General features: G+C 31.2%; 2 protein-coding genes across 6 annotated transcripts in view; one reads left to right on the forward strand and one right to left on the reverse strand.

The window, feature by feature from the left end:
- The window catches only part of LOC140452616 (monocarboxylate transporter 14-like), a 165795-nt gene extending 151099 nt beyond the window's left edge, over positions 1-14696 (forward strand). For all 5 annotated transcript variants that reach the window (XM_072546944.1, XM_072546937.1, XM_072546940.1 and 2 more), the window contains exon 6: positions 975-14696. In XM_072546944.1, coding sequence (XP_072403045.1) covers positions 975-1279 — 305 coding nt within the window. In that variant the 3' untranslated portion in view covers positions 1280-14696. The remainder of the gene's footprint in view (positions 1-974) is intronic.
- A 4113-nt stretch (positions 14697-18809) lies between these two features.
- The window catches only part of SPARC (secreted protein, acidic, cysteine-rich), a 34055-nt gene continuing 29808 nt past the window's right edge, over positions 18810-23056 (reverse strand). Inside the window, exon 7 of the mRNA XM_072546960.1 lies at positions 18810-19028. Within this exon, the coding sequence (XP_072403061.1) occupies positions 18978-19028 (51 nt within the window). The 3' untranslated portion in view covers positions 18810-18977. The remainder of the gene's footprint in view (positions 19029-23056) is intronic.

Consider the following 23056-nt stretch of genomic DNA (forward strand, 5'->3'; position numbering starts at 1 on the left):
CTATAAGTAAAGTTAATAAATTCAAAATAAAAATAAAATGTTCTCGACAGTTGAACAGTTCACACGACACAATATGAAATAGTTCAGCACAAAAGTAAATTCTCAACAATGTATATAACGATGTTATACAAGTAAACGTACTTGATGTATAACAACAACAATGTAATTGGTGTTAATAGGTTGTACTTTATCACGTGGTGTAGGAATGTGGGATGCTACCCCGTAGGTAAGACACGACTGTCTTATCAGCAGTTCAGAAGCAAAGTAATTTAGAAAGATGCCCAGCTTCCTTCCGAAACGACGGTATTCTGGAAATACGGTTACTGAGAAATACTGAGACTAACGCTGATGTTGCCTAATACTTGCAACTAGTTGTGAGCTCTGCTAATTTGAATCATACGTCCCGCAATTTGATGGAGTTACAATAGATATTGGAGAAAGTGCAATAGTTGCAATATTTAGTAATCCATATAAAAGATTCGTAAACCAAAAAACTAGTTAAAATAGAAGTTGAAGCAAACGTTTATAAATTTATACAAAAAAATATACACAAACAAAGAAGGAAAAGATTTTTATCATATAAGATTCATTAGATAGCAAAACAATTAGATTTTACTTTAAAAAATATACTCAGAACAATTAATTGTTAGTTAGATAAAAAGTGTTTGGCAAAATTAGTTTAACAAGTACTCATATACATAATGTTATTGAGTGAAAACTAAACTTAAACTTCAAATCTCTCAAGTGCACATCAAAGAAACTAAACTGTAACTGCAAATAAAACTAAACCTTAACTCGGTCTATTGCCAGAACTTTTATTAATCGTTGTTAGTCTTCGTCCAAGTAGAACTAGAATTATTTATTCGGTATATTTGGAAATGACTCGGTTATTGAATTAAACTTTAACGTATTATCCTTTTTTTACTAACTTTAAGTATCAGTGAACATTAATTCAAATTTATATAATTTTTCAGCCGGATACATCTCACTCACATCAATCCTTCTGGTCGAATTCTTAGGATTAGAAAAACTAACAAGTGCATTTGGACTACTCATCTTATTCAGAGGAACTGGAGCTCTGATCGGACCACCATTACACGGAATCATCATCAACTCATCTTCGTATTCCTATGGTTTCATGGCAGCCAGCGCTTTCTTTGCCATCTCAACCATACTCTCTTTTATTATCCCAATAGTACAAAAGAGTGCTAGCAAGGAAAAAATAATCGTGCACGAGGATCTGATGCCCGTTAACGGAAAAATCGAAGAAGGAGTATAAAGATAGGTTTATTAACACGTTGACTACTCACTGCTTAGAGCTTGAGCTGAATGCTTATGGCTTGGAGCGCCGTTCTAGAAACTCGTCTAGCTTTCATGAGTTTATTACTTATGATGGAAGGCTAGAGTCAGTATGAACAAAGCAATAAGAGCAGGTAAGAATACTTAAATGGCTTGAACAGACAATGCCTTCAAGAATGCGATTCTTTGACGAACACAAGATCCACATTCATTTGACGAAGAGATTGTGTTATACTATGACAATGATAATCGGCTAACAATGAGTTGTACTAAAGTAAACGAAGCACCTATTTTTTATGATGTGGTTTAAAATAGATTATTTTGTACGTGGTTAATTAAACATATTAGTATATTTATATGCTTTATAAAAAATAAAACACAATTAAAATTAAACTTGTTTACAGAAATTGTTGACATTATCTCTGACAATATTAAAAACAAAACAGTTATAAAAATTGAGGATATACTTAATAAGTTCAAAAATCTCAAAATATTTATAAACCGGTAACAATCTTTAACTTTTACACCCTATATTGTGTCACTACTTTTCACCAGTATAAAGTTCTATACAAACACCTTTAATTAATGTTTAATGTTACTGTGTTCTCGTATTTACCATGGGTATCTTAATTCCTGTGTAAATACAATTCGTACTTGTGGTATTTACAATGTACGCCTTTTAAATAATTCATAAATAAATTATAAGACAAACATAGTGAATGTAGAAGCCTGCATTTTATGGAAATTATTGCTAAAGGCGTAGCAGCACATTTTCAAATAAGAAGATAAGAAGATTATATATATATATATATATATATATATATATATATATGCATATATATGAATAAATGTTGGAGGTGCAAATTGGTGGCAATTGAGGTAGGTCGAAAACGGAGTATGTGTGGTTGGGGGGAACAGGAATGGTTGAGGACATCAAATTTTGTGGGGCAAACCTATGACCTGTAGAAGAATTTAAATACCTTGGCACCTGTATAACGAAAAATGGAACAGTAGCTTGAGAAATTGCACGCAGGATACAGGCTTCTTGGTTTAACTGGAAGCGAATGAGCGGAGTACTCTGTGATAGAAAAATCGGTGAACGAGTGAAAGAAAAGATATATAACAGTTCGATGAGGCCTGCGTTGGTGAACGAAGGTGAAGTGTAACCTCTAAAGAAGGTTCAGGAAAGGAAATTGGAAGTAGCGGAAATGAAAATGTTGCGGTGAATGTTGGTTAAGACTAAAATGAACAACATTAGGAACTACTTAATTAGAAAAAGAGCAAGGGTAATTACAGTCTCAAAAAAGGGTTAAGAACAAAGACTGCAATTGTTTAGTCACGTCAGACGTATAAATAAGATATATGTGGGACGAAGGATAGAGCTGTTGAAAGCTGAGCGGTAAAGAGGTAGAGGAAACCCGAGGAGAAGATGGCAGGGACTTAAAAGAGAAACGTTTAAATGAAGAAGACGCGATGGAGAGAAATGGGAAGGATTCTCTTGAATGAATCGAAAGTAAATCACAAGGATTCACTAGAGTATTTTAGTTACTGTACTTGAATCCATCATCCGACAGTTGGTTTTCACCTCTGAGTAGGTGGAGTACTGGACACAGTTCAAACCCAGAAGACGCTTAACTAATTCTGACTCTGGCCAATGAAACCTCAGATTTCACGAAATATGTATACCAAAAGCAAAATGCAGTGATCAGAATTAATAGTATAAGCTTCTGAATCTTTTTCCTACACGTCTTCTTTTTAATATTTTCCTTGCGTCACTAGATATGCATTACAAGCTATATTTTTCCGGGTCTCTCATTATATCCTCAAAACACGTTAATTTTCTGGTTTTAGTAGTTTTTACGATTTTTTATTTTTCATCATCTTAATTATCACGTTTTCATTGCGTATTATATCCAACCAACTACTGCGCAATATGCTTACCATAACATGATATCTCGAAAACTTCTAGTTTTGTAAGCATAGCACCTGTTGTGGTTCGTGCTTCTGTTCGGTAGAACATCACGCAAATCACTTAATGTATTTTGTTCTTCAGATCTAGATTTATATCGTGCCCACAAAGAATTCTCTTCTACTTAAAGAAAGCTATTTTTCTCAAAGAAGAAGCTCAATCGCTTCTGTTTGCAGCATAAGTAAGATATCTCCGTTCTCCCTACCTAACAGACGAATCACAAAATTTTATGCAAACTGTTAACCAGGCTTATTTAAAAAAATCAGGCGTATTTTCCTAGTTTTCGGGTGAAAAATAATGATATTTAAGCCAAAGTAGCAAAAAAAATTATACAAAAAAGCTAATACGTGAAGCCATACTAATTTATAGCGTCTTGAAATTTTTTGGTACATTTCGGTAATCAGCAAAGTGAAGGAAATTTACTACATTGGTTGTCAACATTAGGGATGCCTTGCTTAATATCAGAACAAACCAAAAATTACTCGTATGTTAAAAGTCATTTTCAAAAAATGTCAGAATCTCAAAATTATCAAGTAGCATTTTCCAATGTTTACTTAATATTTCACCAGTACTGTTTAAGTAAACTATGATTTAGTTAATTGAATGTTCATATTTAACCAAAGGCTTAGTTGAAGGCTAACAAAGCGTAAGTAATGCAATTTTATAGAAATTTTAATTACTACCTACTTACCAAAAACGTAAATGAGAAAGGTAACCACTTATTAATATTTACATAAAAGTAGGTGTGTCGTTTTGTAGACATTTTATGTGACTGCAATCTTTAAAAATACTTTGTATAACTCGATTTAGAACAATTAGCTTAGAACCAATGTAGAATTAGATAACTAACAGTAAATTATTTATTTACGAAAGTATTAAGAAGTCTCATTAGTTATTATCATCTCAAAAAAATACTACATACGATGTACCCACTTAAACCAAAACATTGTATTTTTTATGTGTGCTTAGTCTCTTTTGGTTTTTGTCTTTCATTAATGTCATAGCTTTTTTAGTAGAAGACTCTTAATACTTTCGTACATTTAAGAGACAGTCAATGTGTTAAATTTTTATAGTAGACTATTGTCATCTGAGACTTAACAAAAGAGGTCGTTTTTAATCTTTTTGCAGTTTGGTTTTGCTTAAACTCACCAAAAATTTTTAAAATTTTAAAAGGATCTATAAAATTAAATGGTTAGTTAATTTATTTATATTGACTTCAACGATTTCTTCTTCATACTCTTTCCTTATATTTATTATAAAATATTATAATTTTTTGCATTTTACCACGTATATGATATATATTTTTAACCACCCTTTCACTCGAACCAAGAGGTCCCTTGTGACTCTTGGTCATCATTAAAAATTACAGCAATGACTTTAATAATAAATCATATTATTTTTTATACTATTTTTATTATATTTATGACTATTAACTCTATATCTTTTTCTCGGGCATCTAGTGCTTCAGCAGATATCCAAATAAAAATATTCTATTTCAGATAACATGTACATTTTGTCTTTACAAATACTTATGGGATTTTTTATTTTCGCAATATAAGTTTTGTATTGCTAATTGTACGTTTCTTAGTTTCTTAAAATCCTTTCGAGAACTTTTTTGTTTAAAATCCAATCTAAATATTGTTACCAATATCCATATGACTTCGTTTTTATTTTTACAATATTTCGTCCAAAAAGAGCCTTTTTGTATAAATCCTTCTTCTTCGTCCTTTTCAGCTTGAAACGTTTCTTATCTATTGTTAATTTTTGACCAATCTCTTTGAGTCTCATTATATTTTTCCTTTTTATTACAAAGTAAAGATACGCTTAGTTAGTCTTATTTATTTCTTGGTATGACCAGTGTGTGTTCATTGGTAATATTATCTGGACGTAATAATTTGGTGTTTATTTTTGTTCGGTACTAAATGAAATCTACTTTGTCAAAAAGATATGTAAGTCAAAGACACATTTTATCACCTTCGCATGCCATAGACGATACAATAAGCAGTACCTATTCAATTGGTATTTTTTGATCATTCCACCGTTTATCCATAATACTATCATTTTATTGATATATTTACTTATCATGTTTATATTCTGACAAACACAAGTTTAAAAACGACCTCTAAATACATATTTATAGCAAACAAAAATTATTATTTAAATATAATACTTTATTTATTTGTTTTAATAACAAAAATCATTTCGATTGTGTCATGTCTTGCAATTGTAGTGTCTTTGTAATCCCATGTCATTTCATGAAATGCCATACTTTATTTAACAGAGGAGTTAAGTTATTACAAAAATTATTATAGATAATATAAAGAAACAATTGTTAGTAGTTTTTTACTAACATAGTTTATAGAATAATTAAGTTAAGAAAAGACTTTTATCTTGTTTTATTATGACACAGAACATTTTTTATTATTTGGCCATTCAAAAATATTTTTACTGCATATTAATTCATATTCTTACTACATAATATATTGGGATGTTTGGTATTCAACATTTCTTACCTAATAAACATCAAGGATAGTATGATATGTACTATAAAACAAGCCAGTGGTGAATCCACTTAAAAAATATTACTCAACAATTTAAAAAAAAAATGTTTTTCCCGATCCATCTGTCAAAAAAAAACGAAGTGACTAAATTAGACTATATTATTAATTTAGTTTTAGTCTTTTTCATTAATTAACAACTATTTTGGAATAAATGTGAATGCACCGACTTTAATAGAAACCGTGTTTAAAGAAATAATAGAACATTATACCACTATTTGAATTGTTAAAAATAAGCGAAAACACTATTTTACTTAACTGTTCACTTTTGAGACAATGGGTATCGTACAGGTTTATATACAAATAAAACTTGTAATAAAGCCATAAGCCATTGCCTTTCTCGTCGTCAAATATCAAATACTAATATATCTACATATAAAACACGTACCGATATTTGCGCCGTTGATATACAAACACATTCGGTTTAAGAATAGTCAGGGAAATCATATAAATGACCGGTAACAACACATGTACTATAATATAGTACATGGTTTCCTTTATAGGAATCTTTCTGCTTTAAAGTATTGAGGTGTTGGTAAACTTTTGATTTATTTGAAATTGCTTGGCAATCGACTTATTGTGTTGTATTGTCCTAATATCAACAAAAACCATTTCTTATAATCTTTTAGCCTTAATTTTCCCTACTTTTAAAAGAGCACATTTACCTTCGTACTTTTTTTGTTGCATAGTCGAACATTGCCTAGAAAGTGTCTAGCGATCATCTAAATAGACTATTATTATAGTCCATTTGAAGGATAATATCATTGTCATATTGAATTTAATGATTTACTCACATTTTTATGATTGTTATATCCCATTATGTTAGTCAGCCTATACGCAAATTCGTTTTATACTTAATAACGTCCTTCTTATTATATTGTAAATTGTGGATTTGCCTCAAATGTCTTGTCAACTTATCATAATCTTAAAATTTATGACAGTAATCTAAAAATTGTAATTAACAGATCTCATCTTGATCTTACCAAATTATATCGTTGTGCAGTTGTTACTTAGAAATGTAAATAATTCATTTTTACTTAAAGTTTATTTAAAATCTATAGTTCGCACTAGTTGTTAATGTTGTAACCATTTGTGATTTGTCATTGTTGTCTACACAGTTGTTGTATAATTTTAGTTATTTATTTAACTGTTGTTTATTTATACCTATTTAATTACGTATTAAATTTCAAGTTTAAAGATATTATAGTTGACCCCTTTTAAATACTATTTTGCACATCCATGACCGATATTTGGTATTAATGAAACCATTGTCATTGATGCCTACAGAAATTATCATTCTTGACTTACTTTCCAGTTTGCTACTGAATTATTAATGAAAGAAACAACAACATTCTTAAAACAAGTTCTACAAAATTCTTACGTCTTTGAATAGGTTTGGAATGTCTATGGCTTTGTGGAGATTATCTTTTATGTATTTTAAGTTTCAGACGACATAAGAGCATTAGATAATAGCACTTAATGAACAACATAACAGAATTGTATTCAAGCTTAATGACTAATTGTTAATTTAACACCATTCGACAACGCGAAAGTTATTCCACAGAGTGATAGCGCACCATGATGCGAAATACTTGTTTATTATTCCTCTAGAATTTCAGAATTCAGGCCTATTTCCCTATTATACCTAAAGCTTTCTGCACGTCATCATCAGTAGGCATTTTGAGTCCAATGCTGAACATAGGCCTCTCGTAAATAATTTCATTCCATCCGATCTTGAGCATCCTGAATCCAGTTGTGCTGGATCCGCTTGAAGGTCTTGAAGAAGTTGGCAGGCTTGATCTACCCGGTCTGCAATAGGGAATATGTCGTCTGCAAACCTGAGGTTGTTCAGAAACTCCGCATTTATCTTGACTCCAATATTTTCCCTATCAATTATTGTTTCTTATAGCACTCTGTAGTAAAAAGGTGAATAGTTTAGGAGAGACGGATTTCCTTGCCTAATACCCTTCTCCAAGGAAAATGTGTTTGTGTCGCCATAGTACATTCTCACTGCAACTGTTGCGGTATTATATATATATATATATATATATATATATATATATATATATATATATATATATATATATATATATATATATATATAATTTTTTTTTCGAAGTCTGTTTGTTTTATTCTCTCGTTCGTCAGGCAATTCGCGAATTTATACATTCTCATAATTGATCACAATGACACAGCTTTCCACAAAATACCTTCGTCTTAAATATCCGCACATCGTCTTGGGTTGTGCCTGGATATATTTCGGGTAATTCTATTTCTTTTTTTTTTTCTATTTTACACTATTTCTCGACAATCTTGTATGCCACTTAAGAACGGTGACCTAGCTTTGGACTGGAAACATAAATTCTCTCTTAAATGGATTTTACCAGCTTGTAAATTCACTTTTGTGTCAAAATATGTGATACCATCTTCTCTAATCATCCAATAAATCGTTGGCTAGCTAATATTTGGATCTCTGAACAAGAGAACAATTTAAATAAATACTTTTATCAATTGTAAGTTTGCCCAACTTTTTGAACTTATGTATTAAATAGGTAATTTTTGTTGTTGTCATTTGATACCATCTTCGCATTTTGTAATCATCCAGTAAATCGTTGGCCAGCTAACATTTGGATCTCTGATCAAGACAATAATTTAAATAAATACTTTTATCAATTTTAAGTTTGCCAAACTTTTTGAACTTACGTATTGAATAGGTAATTTTTTGTTGTTGTCATGGTCACTACATCAGATATCGGAATCAAGTGGGAATTTCAAAGTACCTAAATATTTTCTCAAAACTTATATCTTACAAGGTTAAGTATGTTATAACAGTAGCAAATTTACTTAAAGAAAGTATGTGGTTATTTAGAAATGGTTTTGAACAAATTTATAGCTGTGGCGGCGCTGTGTACTTCATGGTGGGCTCTGGTTCGTTTCCTAGCACTGACAAGACATTTTTCAATTTCTAATTTAAACTGAGCCTTTACCATGCTTCGGAGGGTGCATAAAGCCGTCGATCCCGGCTACGTCAGTGGTCGTTAAGTGTTGTTAGAAGCGCTCGCGCGACCTGAAAACCCTGGTTTTTGTATTGGATGTTCATAAAACCATTTCTGTACATATCATTTCCTTATTTTATATTTTAAATTTTCCAGTCTTTACATGTAATAATAAAAGTTTATTTAAATTCTACATTATTTTGTATAGCTATACTACTTTTTGTTTAATAGACTTCGTAATCAAGTCGTTAATAGGTATGACATGTTGGATTACATTTACCAAATAATTCCTACTTTGGAGATATAGACTTAACTCTTTTGGTCTTTTATATTCGTACCATTAATTTTTTAATTATAATAGCAATGTTTTGGTCAGTTTATGTTAATGTATTAAATTTGATCCAATGTAATCCATTTTATGAAGGGTGTTCCCCTTATACAGAATTGATTGTGTATACACGAAGATGAAGACATTGAGAATGATAGCGAGTAAAACTATTAGGTAAAGAATAAGAAGCGAAGACATCAGAAATTGTACATGCGGAATGGATGACATATGATGGAGATAACGACGTCGTTGCTGGTACAATGATATGAAAAGAATGGACAGAAATATATTGGTGCGAGTAATTCTTGTAGACAAACAAAAAAAAGATCTCCTAAAAGATGGAGAGAAAGCTGGCAATTTACATCGCACAAAAGCATGTTCTGAAAAATAAATAGACAAGAGGTCTAAATGAATAGAAGAACATTACGTAGTCCTTAAATTTTGAAGGAATTTGAATTAAGTTGTTATAAATAAACAGCAACTTATCTATGCATTACATAAGCAATTTTGTTGATCAGAAGACGATATATTAATTTGTTATATTAAATGTTATATGGACTGTTGACCACTCATCTTTTCAGTCTTTTCTTTTTATTAGTCTGTCTCGATTGGAAAAGTAAAGAATCTTTTAGTGATTTTGAACTAACAAAAACGGTTTTCAAGATGCCTTATTTTTCCACTCGTTATATTCTTTTATTTTTCCAGTGGGAGGATTTATTTTTTCTTCTCTAATACTCGAAGATCTATACTTTGGAACCTTGCAGCTATATTTTCAAAATGTTCAAATTATTTGATTATGATTGTATAGGTATGTAGAAAATATCTGTGTAATTGTATAGAGAGTATTTTAAATGTAGTGGCGGAAATTTCTTGTAATAATAACAGTAAAACTTAAGCTAGCAAAGCAGTGGCGTTCCAAAAATACTTATGATTTAAATCAAATTATTAAAGATAGGTAAACACAATATATTAAACAATAATATTAGATTTTATTTGGCAATATTGTTTTATATATATGTATGTGAAACCATAGATACGTGTTATAGTATTACTAAATATTAATTGCAAAGATTGTTTTAACTTTAAAACCATTATATTAATTTATATTATTACTCATTATTACTCACTGAAACTTCACGATGTTAAATAGAAGAATATACGAAATGATGGTAATAAATTTAAAGAATAATACATACATATAGGACAGTTTTGAAAACGTATATTATACATTATAATGTTAAATTATGTTTTTCACTTTCATAATCAGATGCACTGTCGTCGCCGCTAGAATCGTTTAAATCAATCCTTAATTCTGCAGAAATTACATATATGCGATGTTCATTTTCCAAATACTTTTCTTTGACCTTGACAACATGTTCACCAACGTTGTTCCAGTTATCTTCAGTTACTCTAGCAAACTCTTGTTCCACCAACACTATTTGGTCTTTTAACTTAAAATTAACATTTTGTTTTGCAACTCCATTTTTTATTTGAGCCCAAACCATTTCTATAGGGTTCAAGTCTGGACGATATGGCGGAAGTTTTAAGGAAACATGTCCATACTCATATGTCCACACACATTACCTCGTGCAGTACTTTGTCAAATTTATATTTAATATGACCTTGTTTGTGTTGTTTGAGGATTTCATATAATTACGGTTTTAACATTGACGTTACAAATGGTAAATTTTTTTCTGTCAGCCAAGATATCATATCCGTTTTTTTAGAATTACTGCTAGGTGCTTTATTAATTTTTACATTATGATATGACGCATTATCAGTAACAACAACATATCCTACAGAGAAATTAGGAATTAATTGTTCTTTCATCTGTCTTGGCTCGTGATTTAAAAGTCAAAAGGACATGCTGTATGAAACCCATATCCCCACCGCCATGTACGATAACCAACCTACTTCCTTTTAAAATGTTTTTGAACATTCCTTTGCCACTGTCATCTGCCCTACTATTTGGCGTAGTGTGTTCTGCATATACATGGATTTTATCAACATATACAACCGAATTACATTCACATCTGTAATATTTAATTTTGTCCAAATACTTACTGCGTAGAGCATGAATGTCATTCCGTTCAATTAATAAACGTCGATTATTTTTGGTTTCCTTCCATTTAAATCCCAAATCTTTCACAATAATGTAAAGAGAACTCATACTTCCAGTTCTGTTGTAAACTTCTTCGAGTCTTTTTTGCAAAAGCATCAATGATACACGACAATATTCAGTCTCATGAAAACGGTGAATGGTATTTCTAAAGAACTGTTTTGTCGTACTCCCTCAAATCTGTCACGGTTGCTTTCCTTTTACCAAATGTTGTAGCTCGAAATTTTAGTGAATTATTTGACTTTGCGTTTGTTAATAGATAGTCTTATTAAAGGATTATTTCTAATGTAAGTAAAGTTACTCCAGTAGCTTTACTCACACGTTGTTTAATATTGATTTGATTATCTTCGGGAAATAGTATTTGTATATTATTAAATACATTGTAAACTTTTCCTTTGGATTGTGGTGTCAATCTGATCTGTTTACTCGTACTACACTTATCCATCTCCATTTTACAAAACAGTTCTAATACGCATGATAGCGCCTTTCTTTTCGAGACTCGACAACATAATGAGACTAAATTTCGAACTCGTTTTAAATTCAGTGACTAGAAATTATCGGAAATAATTCTTATAAGTTCTTTTAAGAATTTGGCAACTTTTACCAAACTTTATAGAGAGTGGAGTTAAATGCCAAATATGGTATTATAACCTTCTGTTAAAATTTTAAGCACACGTGCCGTAAATTTTGAAAAAAAAAGATCACAAACATTCATATTTTGACACTGTCAGTACTGAACATTTTTACTAAGTTGCTGATTTGACTGCTGAAAGTTTGCTATCGATAAAATAAGCTGTGTAAAATCAAACTCCATTTAATATTTAAGTGAGTAATAATTTTTTAATTAGTGCGGTTTCAAATATAAAACAATCTTCTCAAATGACCGTTTTATCTCAAAATACCGTTAAATTATCGACCATTAATCTTTTTGTCAATTTTTTTGATTTTTAACATAATCTAATTTTTTATATTAGGTACTTATTCCGCCCACTATTTTTTTTATGAGTATTTCTCTCATTGATAATTGCAATAGATTTTTCACTAGTTCTGTATTTCATCGTATATTGCAACTATCTACCTTGCATATATGTTAATTTTTTACTTGACATCATTATTCGACAAAAAATTGATAATTGTCTTTATGTTTATTATAACAAAACATAACTTGATGAAGAATTCTAGCCTGGTGGCTAGAATTCTTCAGTGGTGGTCTTAAGACCTAATGGCCACGTCAATATATATTTTATTATTTTTTAGTTTCTAAAAATTGATGTAAATACTATTAGCCTAGTTTAAACTGAATCATTGCTGATTTAAATTCCTTATGATAACCTTATGCTCAAACAAAGACAATATTTAATACTACTAAAAGAGTTCAATGCACACTATTAAAGTTTCACTAACTTATAATGTTTCTCTTCTACGAAGGGGCTAAATTTTCATATTTTTATAATTTTTAATATAATTATTTAAAAGACCTACTTAATATTATACACCTATATTTACTCAGAACTTACGTACAAATTGTGCAAATTGCAAAATGGCATCTCTGTTTTATTCAGTGTATTTACAATTTTCGTAGTTTGATTTATTTCATGTAAATATAATTCAAGGTTATTTTGCAAACGGAGACAGAACCATAGACATATAATAAAAATATACTGAGTGCTACAATACAATGACCGGCTTCATCGACCACATGACCTAAATGACCAATGAGAAGGTCGATAAACCCGGGCCATTAAAAAGAGATGCAGGGACTGCTTTGCGTCAGCTTTCTTTGTCGCACTGGGGAAACGTATAGCAGCAGTCAGTCTATTTGTATTATTGTATGTCTATGGACACCGTCTTCTATATAACTTTGTAACTGATACATAAAAAATGTATCACATTTTAAAAACAATATTAGAAATCATTCATAGTGATTATTCATATGCAGAAACTTTTCTCGTTCCTTATGTAATATTTGAAGAAATGAATTACAGCAAAAGTTACTAGTATAATAAATATTTCTATAATATCCTAATATTTCTATAATACAAAAATTTATTCATATTATACCATTTAGATGTAGATGATTAAAATATGTCCAAACTAAGAGCAGTTTAAGCAAATAACACTATTAGAAATATATTAAGAAATACCATAATAATATAAGAATCTTAAAATAATGAGTGACCTCCTCTAAACCATGCCTTTAACCTTGCTGGTCCCGCGCCGATCCTAATCAGGTTCTCACGTCTAGTAAATTTTGCGCGTCCGCTGCCACTTTGTCCTCTCACCTTTTCTGTAGCCTTCCTTTTGGTATTGCGTCCTGCATCTTACTATTTAGAGCTATTTTTTGGCAATCTTTCAGTTTTCATTCTCACTACATGACCAGCCCATCAAGTGTTTGTTTTTGGAGCGGAACACATGGGCGAGTGAAAAGTAAGCTTTGTTTCCATTTACAATTCTTTTTTGAATTTCTGGTTCTTCTGTTTCATCCGTATTTAATGCAACTCCTAGATATGTGAAACTTTCTATAGTTTTAATATCGTCCTCTAATTCAACTGTGCGTCTGTTTCCGCTAGCTCTTGCCTGTGTTACTTTTTTTTTCTTTTAAATGTTTATTACTAGTCCGGTCTCTTTTGTCTCTTTTTTTTTAATTGTAAATATATTTTTGCCGCTTCTTTTATTCTGAAAGACATAATGCTATAATAACAGATGACATAATTCAGCTATCTTATCACATGTTCAAGAGTCAAGTTAAATAGTGTCGGTGCCAGCCCGTCTCCTTGCTTTAATCCTTTGACTATTGAAAAGTTCTCACTGAGATCATTTTGTACTCTGACAGTTGATGTTGGCGAGTCCATTGTTGCTTTTACTAGTCGGATGTAAATAATTAACATTAGCTAATAATGTACCAACAAAATAGTAGTGTCGTGTATCAAGTATTTGTCTGCCTAGTGCCTTATTATAAAGGTAAATGACTATCTAAATCTTTCTTTTTTATATATATTTGCCATATATATATGACGTTGATTCGGATCCTAAAAAGTTTAAAAAATAAACAGATGAATAATTTATTAGTCAAATTAAATAGAAAGCCATGTCGATAGCAAAGTAAGCAAAGCGCTTGCCTTTGTAAGTTTGGACAATCTTCGAGTCGAATCTTGCCGAGCATGGCATTCTTACAAGAAATTTTTGTATTCATTGGATCGGTATCCGCTCGAGGCGCCGCAATATATTATTTGGTGATTCTTGTAAAGCCGTCTTTATGTATTAACTAGGCATTTATAGAATACACACTACACAAATTATACAAACACGATTCCTGAAAACGGCATAAGGGATTGAAAAGAAAAAGAAATGAAATGAAAGAAAGAGAAATAAATTAACTACGAAGTTGTAAATACCTAAAAGTTCTAGTCGAACGTATTTTTATATTTTTTAATTGTAAAAAATGTCAAATTTTCACAATAATGTTGGTACTTAGTAATAAAAATAATGATATTTATTAAAAAATTTACAAATTGTTTTAATAAATAAATGAAAATAAAATTTCCTAATTTTATATCGTTTATTTTCATTTTTATTGTTCCAATAGACCAGATTCATGATTCAGCAAGGCAAAAATTATACCTAGTTGGGCTAGTAAGTCTGTATGTGCACAAGTCACTATTTCAAGGGAGAGCAATGAAATGATTAAAAACAAACAACTTACAACGTATTTTAAAAGTATTTAAAGAGGCATTGGAGAATATATTACTGCATACAATAAAAATAACTACCCTGGAATATATGTATATCTAATCTAGACCAATAAAATCTATGATAGCAGCAAACAAAAACAAAATTGTAGTAGATAAAGACAGAAAATAAAAAGATTTTTTGGAAGATGTTTATATAGAGAGAATTTTCTGCTCAAAAGGAAAAGTGGAAGTTATGAGAAAGGTAGATCAATCAAAGAGGTGAGTAGATAAAACATTTTGAGGAATACATTTGAAAAGGCCTGATAGTTTAATGAGAAATAAATCTAGATTTATTAGATATGATATCATGCGACATGATATGGTTTGATATCAATAAACCTGCTTAAAATGCTTCTGATATTTTTTGAAAATTTAATAATAACGAAAATATTCCAGAAGCACGTAGATTATCACCTCTCCTCGATGGTTCTGAAGCTATGTTCTTGTGACATCTTACATAATTTTTAAGATACACAGTCAACATACTAAAAATTAAACTAAAATGGTGACATCTCCTGAGATAAAATATTTCGAAAGCAAAAAGATTCTTCGTTCGTATTTCTTGGTAGAGACTACTTTAGTGGAAGCACTATTACAAGTTAGAAATATCAGGTTAGGATCTTGGAAGTATTACAGGTAAGCGATGGAGTTTGTATAGTCATACAAGATATTGTGACTATTTCAGGTTCTCTGCAATAGAGGTTGCAGAAGTCTATATGAAAGTTCCTTAGTATGTAAGAGTCTATTGATTGCCGCGTGTCCAGTAAGAAAGCCTGTTATAAGTCTGAGCTAATTTCTAATTGTTTTCCGCAGTACTTCAGCCCTATAAGCGCCTGTCCGTCCAATATACATTTTGCTACGTGATTTATCGATGGTACTTCACAGTGAAAGTTATCTTATAATCAGATATAGGCTTTTTTATGTCGTGTATGGTGATTTTTTAAACTCGGCATTACGGCTGGCTCTGGGTTGAAGTATTTTGTAGCTGATCTTCTGGTAAGTTGATCAGCTCTTTCATGACCTTGTATTTCCCGATGACCTAGACTTCATACCAGTATAACAATTATAACTAATTATTCCTACACCCGATCATTCTGTAGTTTTAGACCTGACTGTGTACCAGGTATAACCTTGCAGCATGAGTTTTGTATTTCCTTTGCCCCATCGTATACCACGTATAACCTTGCAGCGTGAGTTTTATGTTTCCTTTGCCTCATGCTACTCGTATGTAGATGACCACTAGTAAATTTCCTTTAGGCCTGTATGTATTTAGACCATATATGGTCTACAACATTCAGCAGGGTTTGAAGGTCTTCTAGACACTCTGTCATTATGGCATTGTTATCTGCGTATCTGATATTATTAATAATTTCACCACTGATTTTAACACCTTCGCGACAATTCTTCTTCTGCTAGTGCCTATCCTCTATGGATGTTGGCTACCACAATGGCCCATCGTATTTTATTAGCAGCTGTTCGAAATAGGTCTGTGGTGGTCATACCTGTCCACTGTCTCAAATTCTTACGCCAGGATATTCGGCGGCGTCCTGGTCCTCTATTTTCTTCTATTTTCCCTTCTAATATCAATAGTAGGATTCTGTATTTATTTTCATTTCTCACTATATGTCCGAAGTATGCTAACTTCCTTTCTTTAATGGATTTCAAGACTTCAGGTTCTTTTTGTAAACGTTGCATTACTGCGACGTTAGTTATATGATGTACATATGATATTCTGAGCATACGACGATAGCACCATATCTCGAAAGACGGTTGCAGTCTGCAAGACGCATCAGTGAGTCTCTGCTCCATACATAAATACAGAAAACACTTAACAATTAAGGATTTTGAGTCGGAGATGTAAGTTCAAGGTTAAATTGCATAGAACTGTCTTTATCTGTTGGAAGGTACTCCTTGCTTTTTCGATCCTACATTTAATCTCGTATGAGTGATCCCAGCTGTCTGTGATGTTGCATCCTAGGTATGTTATTTTTCTGTTCTATCCAATACCTCATTGTCTGCCATAAACTTTGCATCTGTATTTTGGTTTTTGCTTATGATCATAATTTTCGTCTTTGTATTATTAAGTTTCATTCCATATTTTCTACCGATGTTAACTACTTGATCTATCAGTCTTTGGAACCCTTAAGCACTATCCGCAACAAGGACAGTGTCGTCTGCATATCTTAGATTATTTATTACTTCACCGTTAACAATCACGCCATCAGTCGTTTCTCCCAAAGCTTCGCGAAATAGATGTTCAGAGTACGCATTAAACAGCAAAGGTGAGATTATGCAACCTTGTCGTACTCCTCTTTGTATTGGGACTTCATCGGATAATTGATTGTCTACTCGAATCTTGGCTACTTGTTTCCTATAGAGATGGGCTATTATTCTTATATCCTTGTCATCGATGTTTGCGATTCGCAAAGTTTCAATAAGCCTCTCATGCTGTACTTTGTCAAATGCCTTTTCGAAGTCAATGAAACAAGGCAAATACATCTTTATTAACATCTCTTGCTCGTTGTATCAATACTTGTATGCTAAAAAGTGCTTCTCTTGTGCCAAGACCGCTGCGAAATCCAAATTGTACATTAGCAACACCCTCCTCAAATTTCTTTTATATGCGAGCATGGATGATGTTTAAGAATATTTTGAGTGAGTGGTTCATGAGGCTAATGATTCGGTGTTCTTCACATTTCTTAATATTTTTTTTTTTTTGGCAGTGGTATAATTATAGACATGTACCAATCTTTTGGTAAAGTTCCTGTTTCATATAAACGGTTAAATAATTCTGTCATAATGTCAAGTTGATTATCTTCTATCAATTTCAATACCTCAGCATATATTCCATCAGGTCCTGGCGCTTTGATGTTTTTTATACTACTTATAGCAGATCTTACTTCTGATTTTGTTATTCTTGGTCCATTCTCGACGTTGTCATATACTTCAATGTGTTCGTTGTCACTGAACAGTTCTGCTATATATTCCTGCCATCTGTCCAGTTTTTCTTCGCGACAATTAATTAACGCTATCTTTTAACTTACCTTTTAGACTATTTATATTATATCTTTTCTCATACATTTCTCGATAATGTGGATGTACTAGATTTTCAGAATGTGATGCTAATGGGAAAAAGGTTTGCACCTTTACAAGATCCGTTCCACATTCTACCCCTCTGTAAACTCTGGTTTCGTACATACGTAGCCGGGTAGTCTGTCTGGATATAATGTAGTCGATTATTGATTTTTGTTGAAATGTAGGCTAAGTCGGTGTATGTTTATGGTTGTGGTTGTAAAACTCATTCTGTATACGTAATGAATATTGCTGACACATTTCTATAAGCCTACCTCCATTATCATTAATATCCTTCTCTTCATACGGCCCGAAAACGGCGTCATTTATTCTATATCATGTGTGTCCGTTAAAGTCTCCAAACATAAAAATTTCCTTTCTGTGCTGATATTATCTAAAAGTTGACTTGACGAAATGTAATATAACTATTTTTGCATGATTGCTATAATTCATTTCTTGTAATTAGAACCTTGTATCATTAATTTAGCGAATCTTTTGCGATTAACCTCAATTTGCAACATGTTTTACTTTGTCAAATACTTTTTTCTAATAGGCAATACAAATCGGTAATTCTATTACCCCCTACAGTTCTGAATTAGAAGCAGTAAACTGAAACTTTTCTACATTCAATTCCTTATTCAATCTCATAGTTTTAGAGATAGTCTAGTATTTCTCAAGATGGTGAATTTTTATCAAGCTTAGTTGAACATAAAATAAAGAAGAAATAAACGTAAGAATTATTACTAGTAGATATTTTATTAATCTATGTAGGAAATACTAAAATAATTAAATGTAATATTTGAATTTCGTTAAAAAATATCTAAAAAAATAAAATTATCATGGCACGTTTTTTATGAATTCTACAGCACCTTTAAAATATTTACAATTTATAAGTAAGATCCATATTATTCTGCTGAGACATCAGTAATTTCTTCACACTGGTGCTCAATTTCCTCCTAAAAATGAAAAAGTGGATAAGTGAATTTAATAAATAATTTCAAACATTAAAATTATTTAGAAGCAATAGAAAACTTTTTATCAAAATAAATCACTCGATTCTACAGAAAAATTTTTATATATAATATGTATTATTTTCGTTTTATATGTTAATCAAGTCGACTACATTGTAAATTATTATATACGGCATAAATTACTTGTAAAAGTTTTTGCTTAAAGTAGGTGGTTACCCCATCCTCTTGAAAGATAATACAAATATCGACCATAGGAATACGAAAAAAAAAAGAGACGGAGTGTAAGAAACATGTTGAAATAAGATTATTATTACCAGTACTGGATAGACGTCAGTGAAAAGAAACAAGAAAAGATCTATACCACATAAGCACAGCAGACAGAAAAAAGTATTTTGTACGTGGTTAAAACAAAGTCTAGTTAGCGTCGGTAGTAGTTCAGCTATTTAAATATGTAGGTCAGAGAAAAAAGAATAAAAGTATCCTGTTTATGACACTAAACCAGCCAGGAAACGACAGTTGTTTTGACAGAAACCTATATGTTTATTAATTAAGGTCAAAAAACGATAAATTTTCACTGTTTCCGTATATCAGCAAGACAGTTTAGCATTTGTATATAAAAATCTTCAACATGGAGTTTTTTAAACCTTATTTGTTGCTTAGAAAGTTGCAAAATAAGTCAGAAATTTCGGTTTTTTATGAATGTTAACAACTTTTTTAAAATAAACCTGTGGTGCTTAAAATATCATAAAAATTTCAAAGCGATCGGTAAAATATTTTATTTGTTTATCCCAAATTAAATTTGTTTGCAACAATAAAGTCAGAAAATGATAAAGTTACAGTAATTCTACAAAAACCTTATAAAAGAAAAAGATTTATTCTGTCAATATTATTAGGAAAAATTTTAACAAAAGAAAAACGATTTTAAATCTTGTAATAAAATTATTTTGCAAAAACATTTGTTTTTTGCTTATAAACAATTAGAATAACATTTTAACTGCTGCCTACACGAAAATTGTTTTTTCATATTTTGAATGCTTGCGTTTTTTTTTACAAATTTTTAAAAAGAAATAGTTGTCATAGGACAATTTGGGACGAAGTTTGTTCTTTTTTAGCATTAATTTTCAATTTACTTTGATCTGCTTGTCTTTGATCTGCTTTATAACACCGTTTTTCGAGTATGTTGTCCAATTTTTTGGATATTAAATATCCAATGTTTTGGACATGAAATGTTCAATTTTTTATAATTCCAGAATATTTTACATTCTATAGTTTAAAACGTTGGATGCGTGACTCTTCCTCCTTTACTGTACTAGAATTGCATGATGAAATTTGTTAATTTTAAAATATCTTGATACCTAACTAAACTTTGTGCATAGTTTTTACAAGGTTAGGCTATTCTTGTAACAGAAACAAATAAATACCAATCTAAACAGTAAGAAATAACTTTTATGAGCACTAAAACTTGAGAAGCTTATTTATATTTATCCAGTCATTGTAATGATATTTTAACTGTTAGCATAAACTATTTACTGCATTTTATATTTGAAACATAATTATAAACCTAGTTTTCATAGTACTGTAAGAAACAATAACCTTTTACTTTAAATAGGTATTCGAAAAAGAAAAATTAGTTAAAAAATTTAAGAGTTAAAATTAAAAAAAAATTACAAAAATAATTCTAATTAAATGCAATTTTATCTTGTGTAGTTTTTTCCATCTCGTAGCCAATTAAGTAATCATCACTTCACTACTGGCGCGCCCTAACTTGGATACTAAAACCTTTATTATTCGATTCTATTACAATGTCTATTCTTAGTAGGTATATATTTATAGTATTTTAATAAATACCTATTTTATGTTCGTCATCCTTTAACCTTTTGACTTCAAAATCACATAAAATACTTTAAAATCTAATTTTAACCTCTGTATTTCTCTATATTATATTATAATATAGGTTAATTTGGTAAAGTATAAAATATCATTTTTATACCATGGAAGCCTTTTTAAAAGGTCCTAAACAAAACCAAGAGTAACGTGATTGTAGAAAGTGAGAATTCTAAGGACTTTGAAATCGGTCGGGTTTGAAATCGATCAAGTAGGAGGGACCACTTTCCTGCGTTCTATTTGATTTGACTCTTGAAAACGATTTTAAAAAATTACATAATAACGTAGATGATACTCTCTTTAATCGGAAAACACAAGTGAAGAAAACCAATATCGCAATCAGCAAAGTATTTCAGGAAAGATTTCAGATTCAGGAAAATTTCAAATATTTGGTATCGAGAAGTATTTTAAATTCCAATCAATTTAAATTATCAGAACAACTTCACAAATGAGGTTTCCCTACACGTTGAACACCCAAACTAGAAGGAAGAAAGAACACGAAGAAGACCAAGTAGAAAATGGACAGAAAGAAGAAGAAATTAAGTTCAACATAAATTTACTTCAAGAGAAATCCATAAGGGACCTATACCAGAGAAGACTGGACCAGAAGTTACAGGATTTCGGTTTCAGAAACGTCAAAGAAACGTACGAGCACGTCAAACACAGCATAAAAAGGCGGCATTAGAAGCTTTGGGGAAACTTGAGAAAAGAAATACCCAACACAAAGTAAAAATAAACAAAGAAACCAAAAAATGTATTGAAGAGAAGAAAATTCTATATATGAAAAGTAAGGGCAAAAGAAAAGAATGAAGAATGGGAAGAAACAAGGAATTCGGAATCCTGGAAAATACTGAAATCTTTAAGGAAGAATAACAACGAAAAGGTCCAAATACAATACATATCAGAAAAAGAGTGGGAAGACTACTGTAAAGAACTACTCACAGAAAACCGCCCAGATTTCATAGAGACAGACACAGAACAGGAACAACAACAAAATCAGAATAAAGAACAGATTGAGATAACATTAACCGAAGTAAAGAATGCCATAAAGACTTTAAAGAAGAAAAAATCAGGGGGACCAGGAGGAATCGTTAATGAACTAATTAAGTACAGAACGGACAAACTACACAGAATTATACACGAAATGTTCAGTAACGCTATAAACCTGAACGAAATATCAGAAGAATGGTCCAAAGCATATATAACCTCGATACATAAAAAGGGAGATAAGAAGAAATGCGGGAACTACAGAGGCATCAGTGTGATAGCATGTATGGACAGGTTATATGGAAAAATACTGAAAGACAAACTGGAAAAATCTATCTCAAATAAAATCGGAGAAGATCAGGCGGGGTTCACGGCAGGAAGATCTTGCATAGACCACATTTATACACTCCAACAATTAATTGAAAAAAAAAATGGCAAAAAATAGACCAGTACACATGGCATTCATAGATTTAAAAAAGGCATATGACACGGTCCCCAGAAAACAACTATGGAACACGATGAAGGAAATCGGAATAACTCAGAGGTTAATAGAAGCCGTAAAAAACCTTTACAACAACACCAAGGTAAGAGTTAAAACCGGCAATAAATACTCCAACGTATTTAAGACCACAAAAGGCTTATTACAGGGATGCTCTACATCTCCGACACTGTTCAAGATATTCCTCGAACAAATATTAAAACCATGGAAAAGAAAATGTGAAGGGATGGGAATACCAATCCGGGACAACTTCTTGTACACATTAAGCTTTGCAGATGACCAAGTGGTAACGGCTCAAGATGAAGAAGATCTGTGCTATATGCTCCGAAAATTAGAAAAGGAATACACAAAAAATGGACTGGAAATAAATCTAGAAAATACCGAATATTTAACAACAGAGCAAGAACCAGTGAGAAACTTGGAAATGGACGATAATAGGGAAATTAACGGCACTGACAAATTCAAATATTTAGGATTCATACTCTCAAAAAATGGAACCACCGAGCAAGAGATAACCAGCAGATTAGCACAGACAAGAACATGTATTAAACAAATGAATGGGGTACTGTGGGATAGACAGATTACCAGAAATACAATGAAGAGAATTTATAACACCTTGGTACGCAGTATAATGACCTATGGA

The sequence above is a fragment of the Diabrotica undecimpunctata genome, chromosome 1, assembly GCF_040954645.1.
Source record: "Diabrotica undecimpunctata isolate CICGRU chromosome 1, icDiaUnde3, whole genome shotgun sequence".
NCBI classification, from domain to species: Eukaryota; Metazoa; Arthropoda; class Insecta; order Coleoptera; family Chrysomelidae; genus Diabrotica; species Diabrotica undecimpunctata.